Source organism: Aphis gossypii, chromosome X (genome assembly GCF_020184175.1).
Source record: "Aphis gossypii isolate Hap1 chromosome X, ASM2018417v2, whole genome shotgun sequence".
NCBI classification, from domain to species: domain Eukaryota; kingdom Metazoa; phylum Arthropoda; class Insecta; order Hemiptera; family Aphididae; genus Aphis; species Aphis gossypii.
In genome coordinates, this window is record NC_065533.1 from 63480759 (window position 1) to 63495134 (window position 14376).

The following is a 14376-nucleotide window of genomic DNA, read 5'->3' on the forward strand; positions in this document are numbered from 1 at the left end:
TCTTAAAGTATTGCATATTTACTATATTTAAATTAAAAATATAGATAGGTGATAGATTCTTACTTAATTATGGGTTATTAGAATTATTTAACAAATATAAAGGACAGTTTGTAACTAGTTAGGTGACGCATATCCCTAAAACTATATGTGACCAAGTTTACACATTAAAATTTTAATTTAAAATTTACATATTTTATACAAGTGATATTTCTTCGACTTTTACGTTCATAATATAATTTACAGTCGTTCTATAAAAAATAAAAAAATAAACCATAACTTTTGAGTATTTAAACTAGTATTTAGTAATTATTGTATTGGGTGACAGACGAGAAATGTACGAACGATCATTTAGTTTAAAACTTTTTAATCATCATTTATATTTTATTCGTTATCGAAACCGTTAGATATAATTTTTTACTGTAATAATTATGTTTATACGTAAACACGAATTTCAACGGGTTTTGTTTTGTAATTGTTCCAGACATTATTTGGTACCATTCACTCAGGCCAAGAAAAGCAAATGGAAGAGGGCTGGTGTTAAACTGCACATATATAATGATCATACGTTCGTCGCCAAACATTTATCCAGGTACGTTTATATTGTTTGTGTGCGTAAATATGATTAAAAAAAAATACTTTAAGAGATTTGAGGAAGAATTATGTAGTCGTTCACGATACTGAAATTACATTTGTGTATATTGTTTCCTTCGAACACTATGTCATGGCAAATATTTAAAATTTTTGAAATTCATTTGAGTTTAGAAAAAAATAATTCTATGTACAATAACATCATACAATTAAGCGTTTTTATTTTGTTTTAGTGTAAACACTAATTGTCTCAATAATTAATAACGTGTTTAATATTTGTATTTTCGTTATATATGTACCAAAAGTTTTTATTTTTTATTTTTATTTTCATTAGCTTTTGAAATGTTAAAAATTACAATTTTTCATATAGACAGCAAATTATTTTAAAAACTAACGTAAAAATCAGAATTGATATATTTAAATGTAAAGATAAACGATACGCTTCTTTTTTCTTAATTGGAGTTGTTACAATACCGCTTCGCTGTTCTATGAAGTAGTTTTAATATAGATACCAAGAATAGTAAGAAATGTTTATTGGATAGATTACTGATATATTGATTGAGGTGTTTTTAAAAGTAGTACTGAATATGACCAAAAATAATTTACGTGGCTCACGTGAGATGGACAGTTCAGCATTAAAAAGCATACAGTCCTCTATTATGACCAGTATCATACACGTAATCGAGGATTAAAATAGCTCATAATTCCCCCTTTCATATTATGTAATAATATATTATTTCATATAATTTATTTAGTCATTAAATATATATAGTATTTACTGTTTTTCGTGGTTATTATTCATTTTATTTTTTTTTTATTTTTTTTTTAGATGCATATATAATTTAATTTTTCCATTGTTTGTAACATACAAATACCTATACAATTTACAATTCATATAATTTATATATTTTCAAAGTTCCTATGTATAAAGAAAATTTTGAACAATTGCTTTCGATGATCAGAATTACTATAACTAATTATTGGCTGACGTTGAGAGATATACTCCTGTACCAATTCAATTTACTCTTTAATATTTTCAATACTTACCTATAATTAATTAACTGAAGTTGTAGTACCTATTTTATCTTTTAAGATTTATAATCATTGGAAAATATTTTTCTTCGAAATTGAAATTATAACGTAAAATTGCATAAAATAAAAACGATAACGATAAAAAAATATTAAATGTTAATATAATAAAATGACTTCCAAAACCTTTAAGACTTTTTGAGAAAATATTAGTGTTTACCTTTAACAACTTTTAATAATATGCTTGTATGTTATAATAACATGGCCTTCAACCGTTTTTGATTTGTTCCCCATTTTGATGATCATAACTTATTTTTACATTTTGTCAATCGGCAAAAACAAGCAATACTCAGCAAACAGTTTGAAGTACTATATTAATGGATTAGGACTATACATTGGATAACTAATTGAATAAATTAAATTATTGTATTGTTATATTGATTTATATTTTAGAAAGCGTTCAATATATTTTTTTTTATTACCATAAAATCTCCATATTAAGCAATAATTGTTTGATTTAACAAATTAGTTTTCGACAATCGATTCAGTATTATAATATAGGTAGATAGAAAGACGTTGCCACTGCATTGACTCTGATACTAATGAAGCGTATACTATAGTATAATATTATAAATTAATGTTACTTTACTACGTCGTAAAAATGTTATCTAACGACGTCTGTTCCATAGTCGCCTCAATTGTCTGGTGTGCGCAAAATACTTCCCGAGACGCATCGGCAAACAAGGGTACGAGTGCAGGGACTGTCTCATCAAATGCCACAAAGAATGTCACGTTAAGGTGTCGGTGGTGTGCACCAATTCAAAAATTCATAATATCGACCTGTGAGTATACAATTTAATATTATTTTAAAAGATATCTACTGTATAGTGTAATGACAGTATGGCATACCACTCTAACCGCAATAAAATAATGTATGACACGTATACATGTATGCACGAGCGTATTGTGACGACGAAGTTTGATTACGATAATTATTTTGTAAGTACTCTTTCGATCGTACATGTTTTGTGCATCGTCTTACAAAAATTCAGTTTCAAAAGGTAAAAAAAAGGTTTCGCCTTATCCCGTTGCAGTATAATAGAATCACATTTTTGACTTTATTAACATTATGTCTTCCGACTGGCTGTCTCAATAAGATACATAGATACATGTATGATATAAGGCGCTCTTTTCTTCACTATAGACAATAGTCTTAATATCGTTCTTCGTTGTATTATATTATTATAACGTAAATAGTATAAGTTTAATAAGATGAATTATTCTAAATGTTCGTTAAATTGGCACACACATTTAATGCTACAACTTTAAAGCAAACATACGATAATTAAAACTTTCTATGACTTTGATATATCATTTTCAGAATTTACTACTACTTGTTATTTTTTTGCAAACACACTAAAATTATTTAGATGTAGCACAGGGATATTGTTCAAACACCTTTGAAGTTATAGCGTCGGATTATAAACGAATTTTATTGTATTTGAAAAAACATATATATGATCCAATGTCTATATTAGTGAATGCAATTTTCTTAAACCGTTTGTTAAGTCAGTATCTTATGAATGGAGATTGGTAGATTTATATTTTAGTAAAATGTATAAATATTATACATATTATTATATTTTGAGAGCATGAGTAACCATTTTTATTTTTAACTTGAGATATTTTAAGTTGTAATAAAACATATTAGAACCTTATAACTAATTACTCTGTAGTAATATGAAATGACGAATAATCAAAATATTATATTAATATGTTATACTTTAACACACAATTTAAATAAGCCACTATGAAATTATAGGAATTTTGTCAATGCAAATATAAATTATGTCAGTATAAGAAGTGTATTATACTTTATTTATAAACTACGTCAAATAGATACTCTAATTTATCATAAGTGTTTGAATATCGTAAGATTAAGTCTAGTAAAGTTCATATTTCTATGACCGTAGTTTATTTTTTTTCATAAAATTTTTATTTTTCGAAACATTTTATAAATAAAATGAAGTAGATACTCAATCTAAATTATACTTATTTATTTTGAAAGTAAGAAATTTCAAAGGGATAAATTGTCTAGGAAATGTTATGACTTATATTTTGAAACTGTTTTAGCATAAACATAATATGTCACAATATAATCTATGTATCATATAAAAATAAAAATAAAAATACATACATATTTTTGCACACGAAAATCAACTAGGTTCTTGTCAAATGATTATTTCATAATTAATTTTTGTGTATTCAATAAAAAAGGATCTCGAAAATTCGGAAATTACACCTACACGTCATAATTTATAAAGTTCTATAAAATTTGGATTCAACCGTATTTTTCCAAAAATAACATACTATGTCTCTCCACTCTTTATTTTTCTTTAAAAAGTTATTTTATACATTATATATAAATACTGTATAATATCAAATTATAATACAAAATATTTGATCTATATTTTTATATAATATATCATAAGCAACACTGATTATAGTAATAATACAAGTATATAATTAATTGAAACATTGACAACAATTATCACATTATTTTTTAAGTTAAAGATATTATTCTAATTTTATGTTATAATTTTATAACCATTATTACTGTTTGTTAGTTTTTTACTTTATCCTATGTATTTTCTCTTTTCTATGTTAACTTTTTAATCACTTTTTCTTATTGTAAATCACTACTTTATATAGATTGTATACTGTTTTAGATTGTTAAAAAAAATTTGAAAATATGTTATAGCTTATATGAGGTATAAAAAATTATTTTTTTCTCTGTTTTAACATAATAGTTTTTAATTTTAATTTATTTCATTTTTAATTTTTATTCCATGCCTATGCAATAAACTATATAAAATTATATTTTTAGACAGAAAATTATAGTTACTTATTAAAATTAACAAAAGATTAACAACAATAATTTTTTATGACAGATATTTTTTTTTTTAATTATTACGTATAGTAAAGGAATTATGTATCTCATTATTGTATTTATTTAACTATCGCCAAATATTTCATATTGAAAACGATCGATTTTTAAAAACGCATACATTATTTTTATTATTTAGACAGACTTAAAAAAAAAATAATAATAATAATAGTTAATGACGACCTTATCATGTTAAATGTCACGATATTATACGTACTTATAGGACCTGTCATGTCTAGGCCTGTAGCTCTTCAACTTTGTTAATATTTATGTATTTTTTTTTTCAGGAATAATTTAACAGTATTGCCATCGATATCAGCATAGTTACTGGACAGTCGACCGCACCAGACGTGCATGTCCGTTCACGTTCACGTACACCTTATCTACTCGCTAATAATAATGTCATATTATCATAATATTATAACATATATATCGTACACGATAACCTTATTATATTTATGTACACTGACCATAGTATTATTATAACATAGGGATACTCGTTAAAATGACATCGGAATAAATAAAAGCCAGGTGGTCGTAACGCCCATAATAATAATATTAATATTATATCCGATACGCCGAAAAATCAACCATGTCCGACGACAACGATAGTAGTTATAAAGATGTCACTAAAGATAGATACTAAGATGATACTAAATAATAATAATAATAAAAGTAAAAGTTATAATAACAGTAGTAATAGTCCTAATAGTAGGTAACTATGACATAGCGGGATGTGGTCGAGGAAGATGGTCGATGGAGACGCAGAACAAACACCGCTGTTATAAGAACCATGTAAATACACAACATTTTAATATTATAGAATAGGAGGTAAAGGTTATATTATAGACATTCAGTAGTTATTTTTTGTCCCAGACGTGTGTGTAATAGGAAATAAACGAACAAAATATAAATAACGAACAACCCAAGTATTTTTTGAGTCTATATATCACGTATTGTTATTGGCAGGCGACATTTATGCATGTGGTCATAAAACATCAATCGTGTATACAAGACTGATGAATAATGATAATTTATAATAATAACCATAAATATAATAATAATCATAATCGTAATAATAATTATAATAATAATAATAATCTTTATAATTAAAATAATAATAATTTTAATAATTTTTATAATAATAATAATAATAATAATAATAATTGTTATAATTATAATATTGTATTATATATTAAAAAGACTAAAGTTAAAATAAAAATCAACGCTACGATAATATACAAACACACACTTACACATAAACATAAACATATAACACACGCGCTGTCACACAATAAAAGTACATATGCCGAGTGATTATCGTTTACAGTTAACACTCGTCACCTCAAAAAGTATTGTTAAAGTATTAAGGTTTTAAAAATGTTTATTTTTTCCAACATTCGAATTCACTATGAAAAAAAGTTTTTGATAAACAAATATTTTTTTATTACCGTCTTTTGTCGTAACTATTTTGATTTAATATTCGAAAACAAGACAATTTGTCTAATATATTCGAATTTCGTAAATCAAAATGCTCAGAAAAATGTTTCAGAATGTGAAACTAAAATGTATGTTATCATTAAAATAAATTGAAATACTTAAACAATGATACCTAACGATAAAAATAATAAACAAATATCATTCTATTTTCAAAAACGTTGTTTCGTAATGAATTAAAATTATGTAAATACAAATATTTTAAAAATACATCAAATTAAACTTTACAAAATAATGAGTGTTCACTGTTAAAAGAACAATCACTCCATTTTATATTAGGTATATATTTTATTATTTATATACGTATGCAGTTACATAAAATATGTAGATATATAAATCGGTATAATAACATCATAAGTACATAACTTATCGATTATTCATCTAAACTACGTTTTGGTGCTTCAACAATTTTTACCTAATTTTGTCGGTAGCGACAATAATATACAACAACGTAACTAGATATACATTGTCGAACATTGTCGTTTTTTGTTTTTGTTTTGTATTGTTTGTTTTTTTTTCACACTTAAAATTAATAATAACGCTATATATTGTATATTATTTCCGTTATTAATATTATTATTCGTTGAAAACAAAAATAATTATATAATATGATTTCCCTTATCTAGTTTTTGAATATTTGTTAATAATATTATTATTATATGATATATAATATATATCATATATAATTTTATCAAATGCAGAAAAATATTATTGTAATAAATATTATGTATTATTATTTTTTGTTCCATTATTCTTACGGTATAATATAATATTATTTTAAAAAAACTAAAAATAAAACAAATAAATTTGAATAAAAACTTTATAACACACTCGCCTTATTATAATATTATAGTTATAATAATAATAATATCAATAATATCGATAATAAATAAATTATTCAGGTTTCAATCGGTGCCAGTATTCCACGCTCTGCTTTGGTTTGCTTAGCATATCCTTCCAGTGCTGTGCCTCCAGCTGTCCAGTCGCATTTTTGTTAGCTGACAATAATACATCATACGAATCCATTATAATATATACAATATACCTACGATTGGGTGGTTTAGTTGGTTGGTGGTTGAGGAATGAGCAGGTTATCAGTTATAAACATCATATCAAAGGTGTTAGGGGAGCTTATAACTGTGTTAAAATTATTTAGCTTCTTCTAAAAGTTGAGTGATGACTGGTGGGGTATGTAGGACAAGTATATGGCTATAATATCTTGAGTTGTGTTAAGAAAAAAACAAAACCCCTCTTTGGATTGAAGTTAAGATAGTTATAATAGTTACAAGGATATTATAACGATAAAAACTTCTAACAGAAGCGGCATTGTAAATATAATACAACAGTTTTATATTTTCGTACAATTGTTTTTTTTTTTTTTTACTTAATCAAAGTATATATTTTACTATTATTGCGACAATAGATGAATTTTGTTTAATAATTTATTTTGTAAAGCATTGAATTCTACCTATATAGCTATTTATCTGAATTTTTTTTCATTAGTTACGGTCTAGTACATGCTTGTCTAATATTTAATTCTTAACTTGTATAAAATGTTTTAAATAAAGTACCTGAATATTTTTGCAGATTTTTAAAAAATGTATGTAACAACAAACAACTTTTGCATGAATGTGTATTTATTTAAAATATTATTATTCACCTATTTATGTGAGATATTTTATGAACTTATAAACATTTTTGACAAAAACATTAGCTTTAGAGAACTAAGAATCTGATAAGTCACAAGAAGTAGTTGTGATAAGTTTATATGTACCTACTACGAGATATATAATGTTTTGCTATTACAGTAACACCTCGATTATTTGTCTCTGTCTTATCTGTCAACTTCAGTTATACGTCAACCACCATCATAATGGTATCGTGAATACTGAATTATAAATAGAATATTGCAAGTTTGTACTATAAGTATACACGTACTTGTAGAAAAATAAAAAACTTATCTATGAAAAAAGTTTAGAATTCAGACAAACAAACTAAGAATTATTTTATTTTATCATAATACTATATTATATACCTTATATTAAAATGAATATAGACATAATAGTTATAAACATAAAAAATATTTTTTTATTTTATCCGTCACTATTTTAGTCCTGTTTAATATGATTTATCCAAGTTTTACTGTGTTCAAAGCTCGATTTTGAGAAAAAAATATTAACACAGACACTTTGCGATATGTTTTTTTTTTTTTTAGTCACACATTTTATTTATTATACATTATTGAATTTCAAATAAATTTTTTTAACATTTTAGATTCTGAACGGAGTGATGAATGTAATGATTTTACAATGATGTATGTTTTTTTTGTTTTTTTTTTTTTTTGTGTCTGTGTACAGCATAACTAGTCGAAATAATGCTTCAATTTCAAACTTCGGGGGTGGTTTACGATGGAAAAGTGAATATCCTTGGTGCATTATAGAGGGAAAAAGTAAACATTTTCCAACAGTTTTAAAAAAAATCGAGAAAAACAAAAAAAAATGACGGAAAAACGGGAATTTTTAAGCAAAACCAGTTTTCGACCGAATCAATTTTTTATATGATTGTAATTCAAAAACTAATCGTTGTAAATACTTAAAATTTTCACCAAATGTTTATGTTAGTGTTGTCTATATACAGTTTCAAAAAATGTTGACTTTTTTTGAGTTATTTATAGACCACTGACATTTTCGATTTTTATGCGAATTTTTTTTTGAAGTGTCGGTAAAAAAATTTTGGATGATCAAAAAAACTTGAAAATTTAATACAAGGTTCTTTATGAGTTGTTCTTATTGTAGCTAAAAAAAATTAAAAATCGCTAGTCACAATTTTTTTTATAAGCATTTATAGTATCTGTCGAAAACGCGAAAATTTGCAAATAATTTTTAAGTTGAAAAATCATACAATGTTTTGTGTTTATAACTAAGGATTAAAAATACAACACTTCTAAAATATATAATAGTGATCCAAACGGCACATAATGTACAGCAGAGCGGTACCCACTTACCCGCTTTTTTTTTAGATTTTGATTACATGTCAATTATTAAATTTCTTAGTTGAAAAATGTCATTAAGTTATAATGAACGGAAAAATAATATTTAGAAATAATTTAAATATTAAAGGGAAGTCGACAGTAACAGCACTCAGTCTAAATAATAGCAAATCTTCTAATACGTTTTTCACTTTAAATATATTCATGAGAAAGTAAAATATGGGGAAAAGTTAGTCGGTATACTCGATCACCATAATATGACCCTGTCAAGTATTCAATTAATATTAATGATTTAATATTTTATAAGTGTATTATTATATCATCTTTAATATATCTAATTTAATATTAAATAATATTTGCTACCCATTGTAGGTGAACGGATATTACATTGGCATACACACTCACATGATATTGTTATCTTGCCGATAAGTTCGTTACGACCAATGTTGTCAAAATCCATGACCATCACCTCCAAAGCCGCTTCCCTAAGCTGTTCCACCGGCAACGTGTACTCAAATTTCTCGTCAAAAATTGGATTTAAATTGCATTTAAAAACCATGCTCTTGCGCTTCTCCACCTTTTTGTCACCCACGTGCAGCCACACTTTTACGTACGGATCTGAAAACAACATCATACCATGAATATAATGTTATAATTTATAATAATATATCAGATTAAATATCTTAATATTTTATTAGCTCATATATTATGATAAAGCGAAGTATATTTAGCAGATTTCGATATTTTGTTGTACATGAGTAACAAGAAATTTTAGTTTGTTGAAAAATAAATTTAATGATTATCATAATACCTATTTATACACCAAGATAATAGGATAATTTATTTAAAAATATATGGCTCAATGCACGTTAAGATACGATAGTCCTAATATAATTATGAATCACGGATGAATTATCAAATTATGGAAATTCACACTGCAGTGATTTTATATTTCTAGAAATTACGTTTACAGGATGATTTCACAGATCATTCCCACCTCGTACCATTTTGTTTAATAAGATTTTTTTTTTTTAATTATGAGTAATGGAATTTTTAAAAACACAGAAACATCATAATATTATTTTCAAATACTTGATTTTTTTTCCAATTTAAGAGTTACCCTTCAAATTATACCCTGAAGTTTTATAAATTAATTTTTTCATATAATTTATCGTCATTTATTTTTTGTGATTTTTAATCATACATGTTGTTACATCTAATTCTATGTTTGAACGATAAGTTTCTGGGTTATTAATCTTTATGTTCTAAGGTATTAGTATTTAATAATAGTGGGTAATATTAGAAAACTATATTAAATAGTATTTCGTATACAATATAATATTAATATATACTATGTTATATAACAATAAATATTAACAAAAATGTTTAACATTTTAAAATTTTAGTAAATTAATATTAGGTTTTTAATATAATTTGCAAAAATTATCATCATAGTCTTTTCTTATATCTTATTCTTAACCTGTTATTCTGAATTATTATCCCGTGTATTTAAAGTGTACGGGAATTAATCGTTCGTATTCCGATATGAACACGTGGATATTTTCAAAAAGTGAATCGTAAAAATAGCCGGTAAAAAATTACATACGTTAATGTTACATACAAATTTACTTATTGTGTATTTTTTAACCTCCTATGTCTTCTATTGGAACTTAAATTCGTCCTTTTAAAATAATTGTCCCATTAATATGTTACAGTAGATAAAAAAAAAGAAAAACTTGCACCGCTACAAGAAACTCTTTTGATTAAACAAGTTTAAGAATCTTAAAATAGGATTCTCAAGACGTATTCTCAGTTTTAAAAAATCAGAATATTTTGATTTATTTCATTATGAAAGAGAAACACGAGAGTAATTATGCTCGGTGATTCACCATACATAATATTATAAATCATATTATTTCATACGATTATCTTGAACTGTGGTATGCAGCAGCATATTAAGAGTAATTAAATTAATAATTACTTCGATAGCGTAAATATAGTAATAATAATAACAATAACAATAATATAATATCGTGTATTATTTATTCAGCGATTGATGTAGATTACCTTGTGATTGGTAATTACGATATGATATCCGAGTGTAGGGGTGTAATATAACAATACGCACGACGCCTACGCACATGTCCGTCATCATCATCACACTGTATGTTATTATTATAATTATTTCAAAATATAAATTAATATCAATCGTTCGGCATAACAACCTGGATACTGTTTAAACGGAACCGTAAAATACAGCGACAGACGTCCGTTTCCAGTGTTTCCACATATTATGATTATAATCATATAACGTGTAGCTCCATAATGACGAATTACTTAGCGGTAATCAGCCCGATTTAATACAATATCATAATGTCTATCAACTATATCTATAAACCATATGTAAATAATTAGTTGTAGCCGTTTTCGCTCGTTAGCTGTCACGGATATGATAAGTTATTACCCCGTGTAATAACGTCCCGCGACCCATTCTGGCAGATTGATGTTGATTATACGGACATTTTGACAAGCGGTTGCAAATTTCGGCGGCTTTAGTACCTAGCTAACTTATTTTTTACCTAAATTATACTAGTAGATAACCAGCAAAATAAACGCTGATTCCGTCGATGTTAAGCCTTTATGATTTGGAAAATTTTATTTTTAAGTTCCTAGTCAAAACTAAATTTGATCATATAATAACACACATTTTGTCTCCAAATTTATTGAATTGAATGAATCAACACAACATACTCACTCTTAGAGATTGTCACTTTTATTGTTTATAGTGTAGATTATGACAGTAATACAAATACATTAATTGTTGATTTAAAACTCGGATTTGATAAGCATATTATAAATATTAAAAACTTAAGAGTAATACTAAAATCTAATCTACTAAATACATTTAACCATAACTGAAAAAATGATTTAAAATAATGCATTTAATATTCTGAGTAGAGTGAGTAATAATGTATTAATTTTATATTGATGTGTATTTTTTTATTGTATTTGTATTAGCGAAAAAAAAGTTTATGATAAAATATCGGATTTAGTTGTTACCTACATTTTAAAATAGGTAAATAAATAAAACAAAAAAAAAGTTAAGTAAGTAATAATTACTAATTGTTGTGCTATTATATGATATGCAGTTGTAAGTATTAAATTTACCATATTACTGACCAAATTACTATAGTATAGGTAAGTGTTAAATTAGAATCTAATGAAAAATCATAACATATAAATAAAAAAATTTCCATGATATATTATTATTCCTAACATACCTATTTTTTTTTATTTTGTAATAATTGACATGCCATATTGATGTACCCTAGGAATTTTCTACTTTTCATCTTCTAATATTATACAAAATAGTTATAATTTTCAATTAGAAACTATTATAAAAGTGTTATGGGCTACGAGATATCAAGGCTAAGTTAGTATGACCATGCCTCGTGTTAAGGGTAATGCGGATGCTACTATGACCATGACACGTGTCAGGATAGTAAGCGCATCAATAATTATAGTGTACTAATTATGCATTTGAGATGTTATTGCACATCATCAAATTCGTGTCCGAATTTGCAACAACAACTACAAGGACACCTGGTTTCACCCAGAAGGCGACAACTCGACGTAAACAAGAGACGCACCACAATATATAAGGGAGCCCGTAGATCAGCAACGGCAGATGTACCAAAGCTATCAACAACTGAGCACTTTCACGACACTCAGCCACTTATTTTGTTTGTTACATGTATTTAATTTATACACAATAAAGATATATTTCGTTATTGAGTTTAACTTTCGTTCAAAATAACCATCTGGATTTAAATCTGATATACTGGCACGCAACAAAAGTTAAAAATTGAATCAATTTTTTTTCTATGAAAAATGTTTCCAGCCATTACAATATATTAGACATATTATCCACATATCATTGTACAATCAACGTTTTCACCCTTTCCGCTGAGAACACTAAACGAATACTGATTAACATTTTAATATTGTATTAATATATTTATTTGGCATAAGCTTGATTTAATCTGCGATTATTCGTATGAGTGAAAAAATAATCATTGAATTTACTTTAATATTACAAATCTGACCCTTAAATCTCTAAAATTAGTACGCCCTATACACCCTACACCTGTACACTGATTACCATTCTATAAAAAATCGTTTTATACTAATAATAATTATTATGAATCGGCAAGATTGTTTTCAGAATTTATTTGCACGATATATCAATAATATACTAGTTGTAATGACTTGAAAAAAAACTTAAAAACCTAGAGGACTGGGAAACTCACACTTGTCGATTAGTAGATTTTCCGATATAAGCACGTACGTGATTCAGAACTTGACAGTGCAGTATACTTCAAACTATTACTACATTATTAAACATGTTGTATTGTTGTGCCATAAGATTGTTGGCTTCACTACATATATTTTCAAAAAAGATGTTTATGAGTTGAACAAATATGATTGTATGCATGATTTGAATAGCTTATAGAACGTTACAACTATCACTGACGATAATTTCATATCGTACGAAATACTTTAGTGTAATAGAACATTTATGACTAGTTTAAAAGGTGAATTTTAATAGATAAATTTCATTATTAAAATGAAACTATGAAAGTGCATTGGATCAATTTTTATAATATAACCCGTAAACAATTTAGAAATCAATTGTTTTATCAGCTGTTTTATACTTTTTAATTAATACAAATGACCAAAATAATAGTTAAACGATGTAAGTGTGTAGCCGAATTACATTTACCGCGGGTACTTATCCAATTACCTACTCAATCACTATATCCGGGACCCAGAATACCCATACGCGGAATAAAGCTGTGTTGAAAACGGTTTGACATTTTTATCCCAATAAATCGAAATCCGAAGCTCCGAAAAACTAAACATTATACTATAATATAATGATTAACGAGTGAACCGGCGTCAACATCCACTCAGCCGTTCAGCATAAATTAATAACACAATATTCGTTATTGTGTTTAGATAATCTGTTTCCGCGCAGAAATTGCGAGCGATCGAAAGCTTTTGTTTAACGGACGACGCAAGTGTATGCATATCATAATATTAATGGTAATATTGTATCGTGGCATTTACCTATCTACCTACCTACTTACCCGCCCACTTATTATGACGTGAGTTGTGAGTAGATATTGTGTTATATATATATAGTGTTTCTTTTTTACTGTGTAAGAAAATTATTGTTAGAACATTTGGTGCCGAGACAGTGTGATGCGAAATTGATCAAAAACGGGAACTAAAGTGTATATGAAATGCACTCTCCGGATAACAT

The 14376-nt window shown here is 26.2% G+C and overlaps 2 protein-coding genes across 5 annotated transcripts in view; one reads left to right on the plus strand and one right to left on the minus strand.

Annotated features, from left to right (window-relative positions):
• The window catches only part of LOC114124772 (uncharacterized), a 119481-nt gene extending 114447 nt beyond the window's left edge, over nucleotides 1-5034 (plus strand). For both annotated transcript variants that reach the window (XM_050205336.1, XM_027988140.2), the window contains 3 exons: nucleotides 482-589; nucleotides 2307-2459; nucleotides 4852-5034. In XM_050205336.1, coding sequence (XP_050061293.1) covers nucleotides 482-589; nucleotides 2307-2459; nucleotides 4852-4888 — 298 coding nt within the window. In that variant the 3' untranslated portion in view covers nucleotides 4889-5034. The remainder of the gene's footprint in view (nucleotides 1-481; nucleotides 590-2306; nucleotides 2460-4851) is intronic.
• Nucleotides 5035-5474: 440 nt separating this feature from the next.
• LOC114124774 (synaptotagmin-7) overlaps nucleotides 5475-14376 on the minus strand; it is a 196967-nt gene continuing 188065 nt past the window's right edge. For all 3 annotated transcript variants that reach the window (XM_027988142.2, XM_050205338.1, XM_027988141.2), the window contains 2 exons: nucleotides 9456-9668; nucleotides 5475-7059 (listed from right to left, as the gene is read on the minus strand). In XM_027988142.2, the coding sequence (XP_027843943.1) occupies nucleotides 6956-7059; nucleotides 9456-9668 (317 nt within the window). In that variant the 3' untranslated portion in view covers nucleotides 5475-6955. The remainder of the gene's footprint in view (nucleotides 7060-9455; nucleotides 9669-14376) is intronic.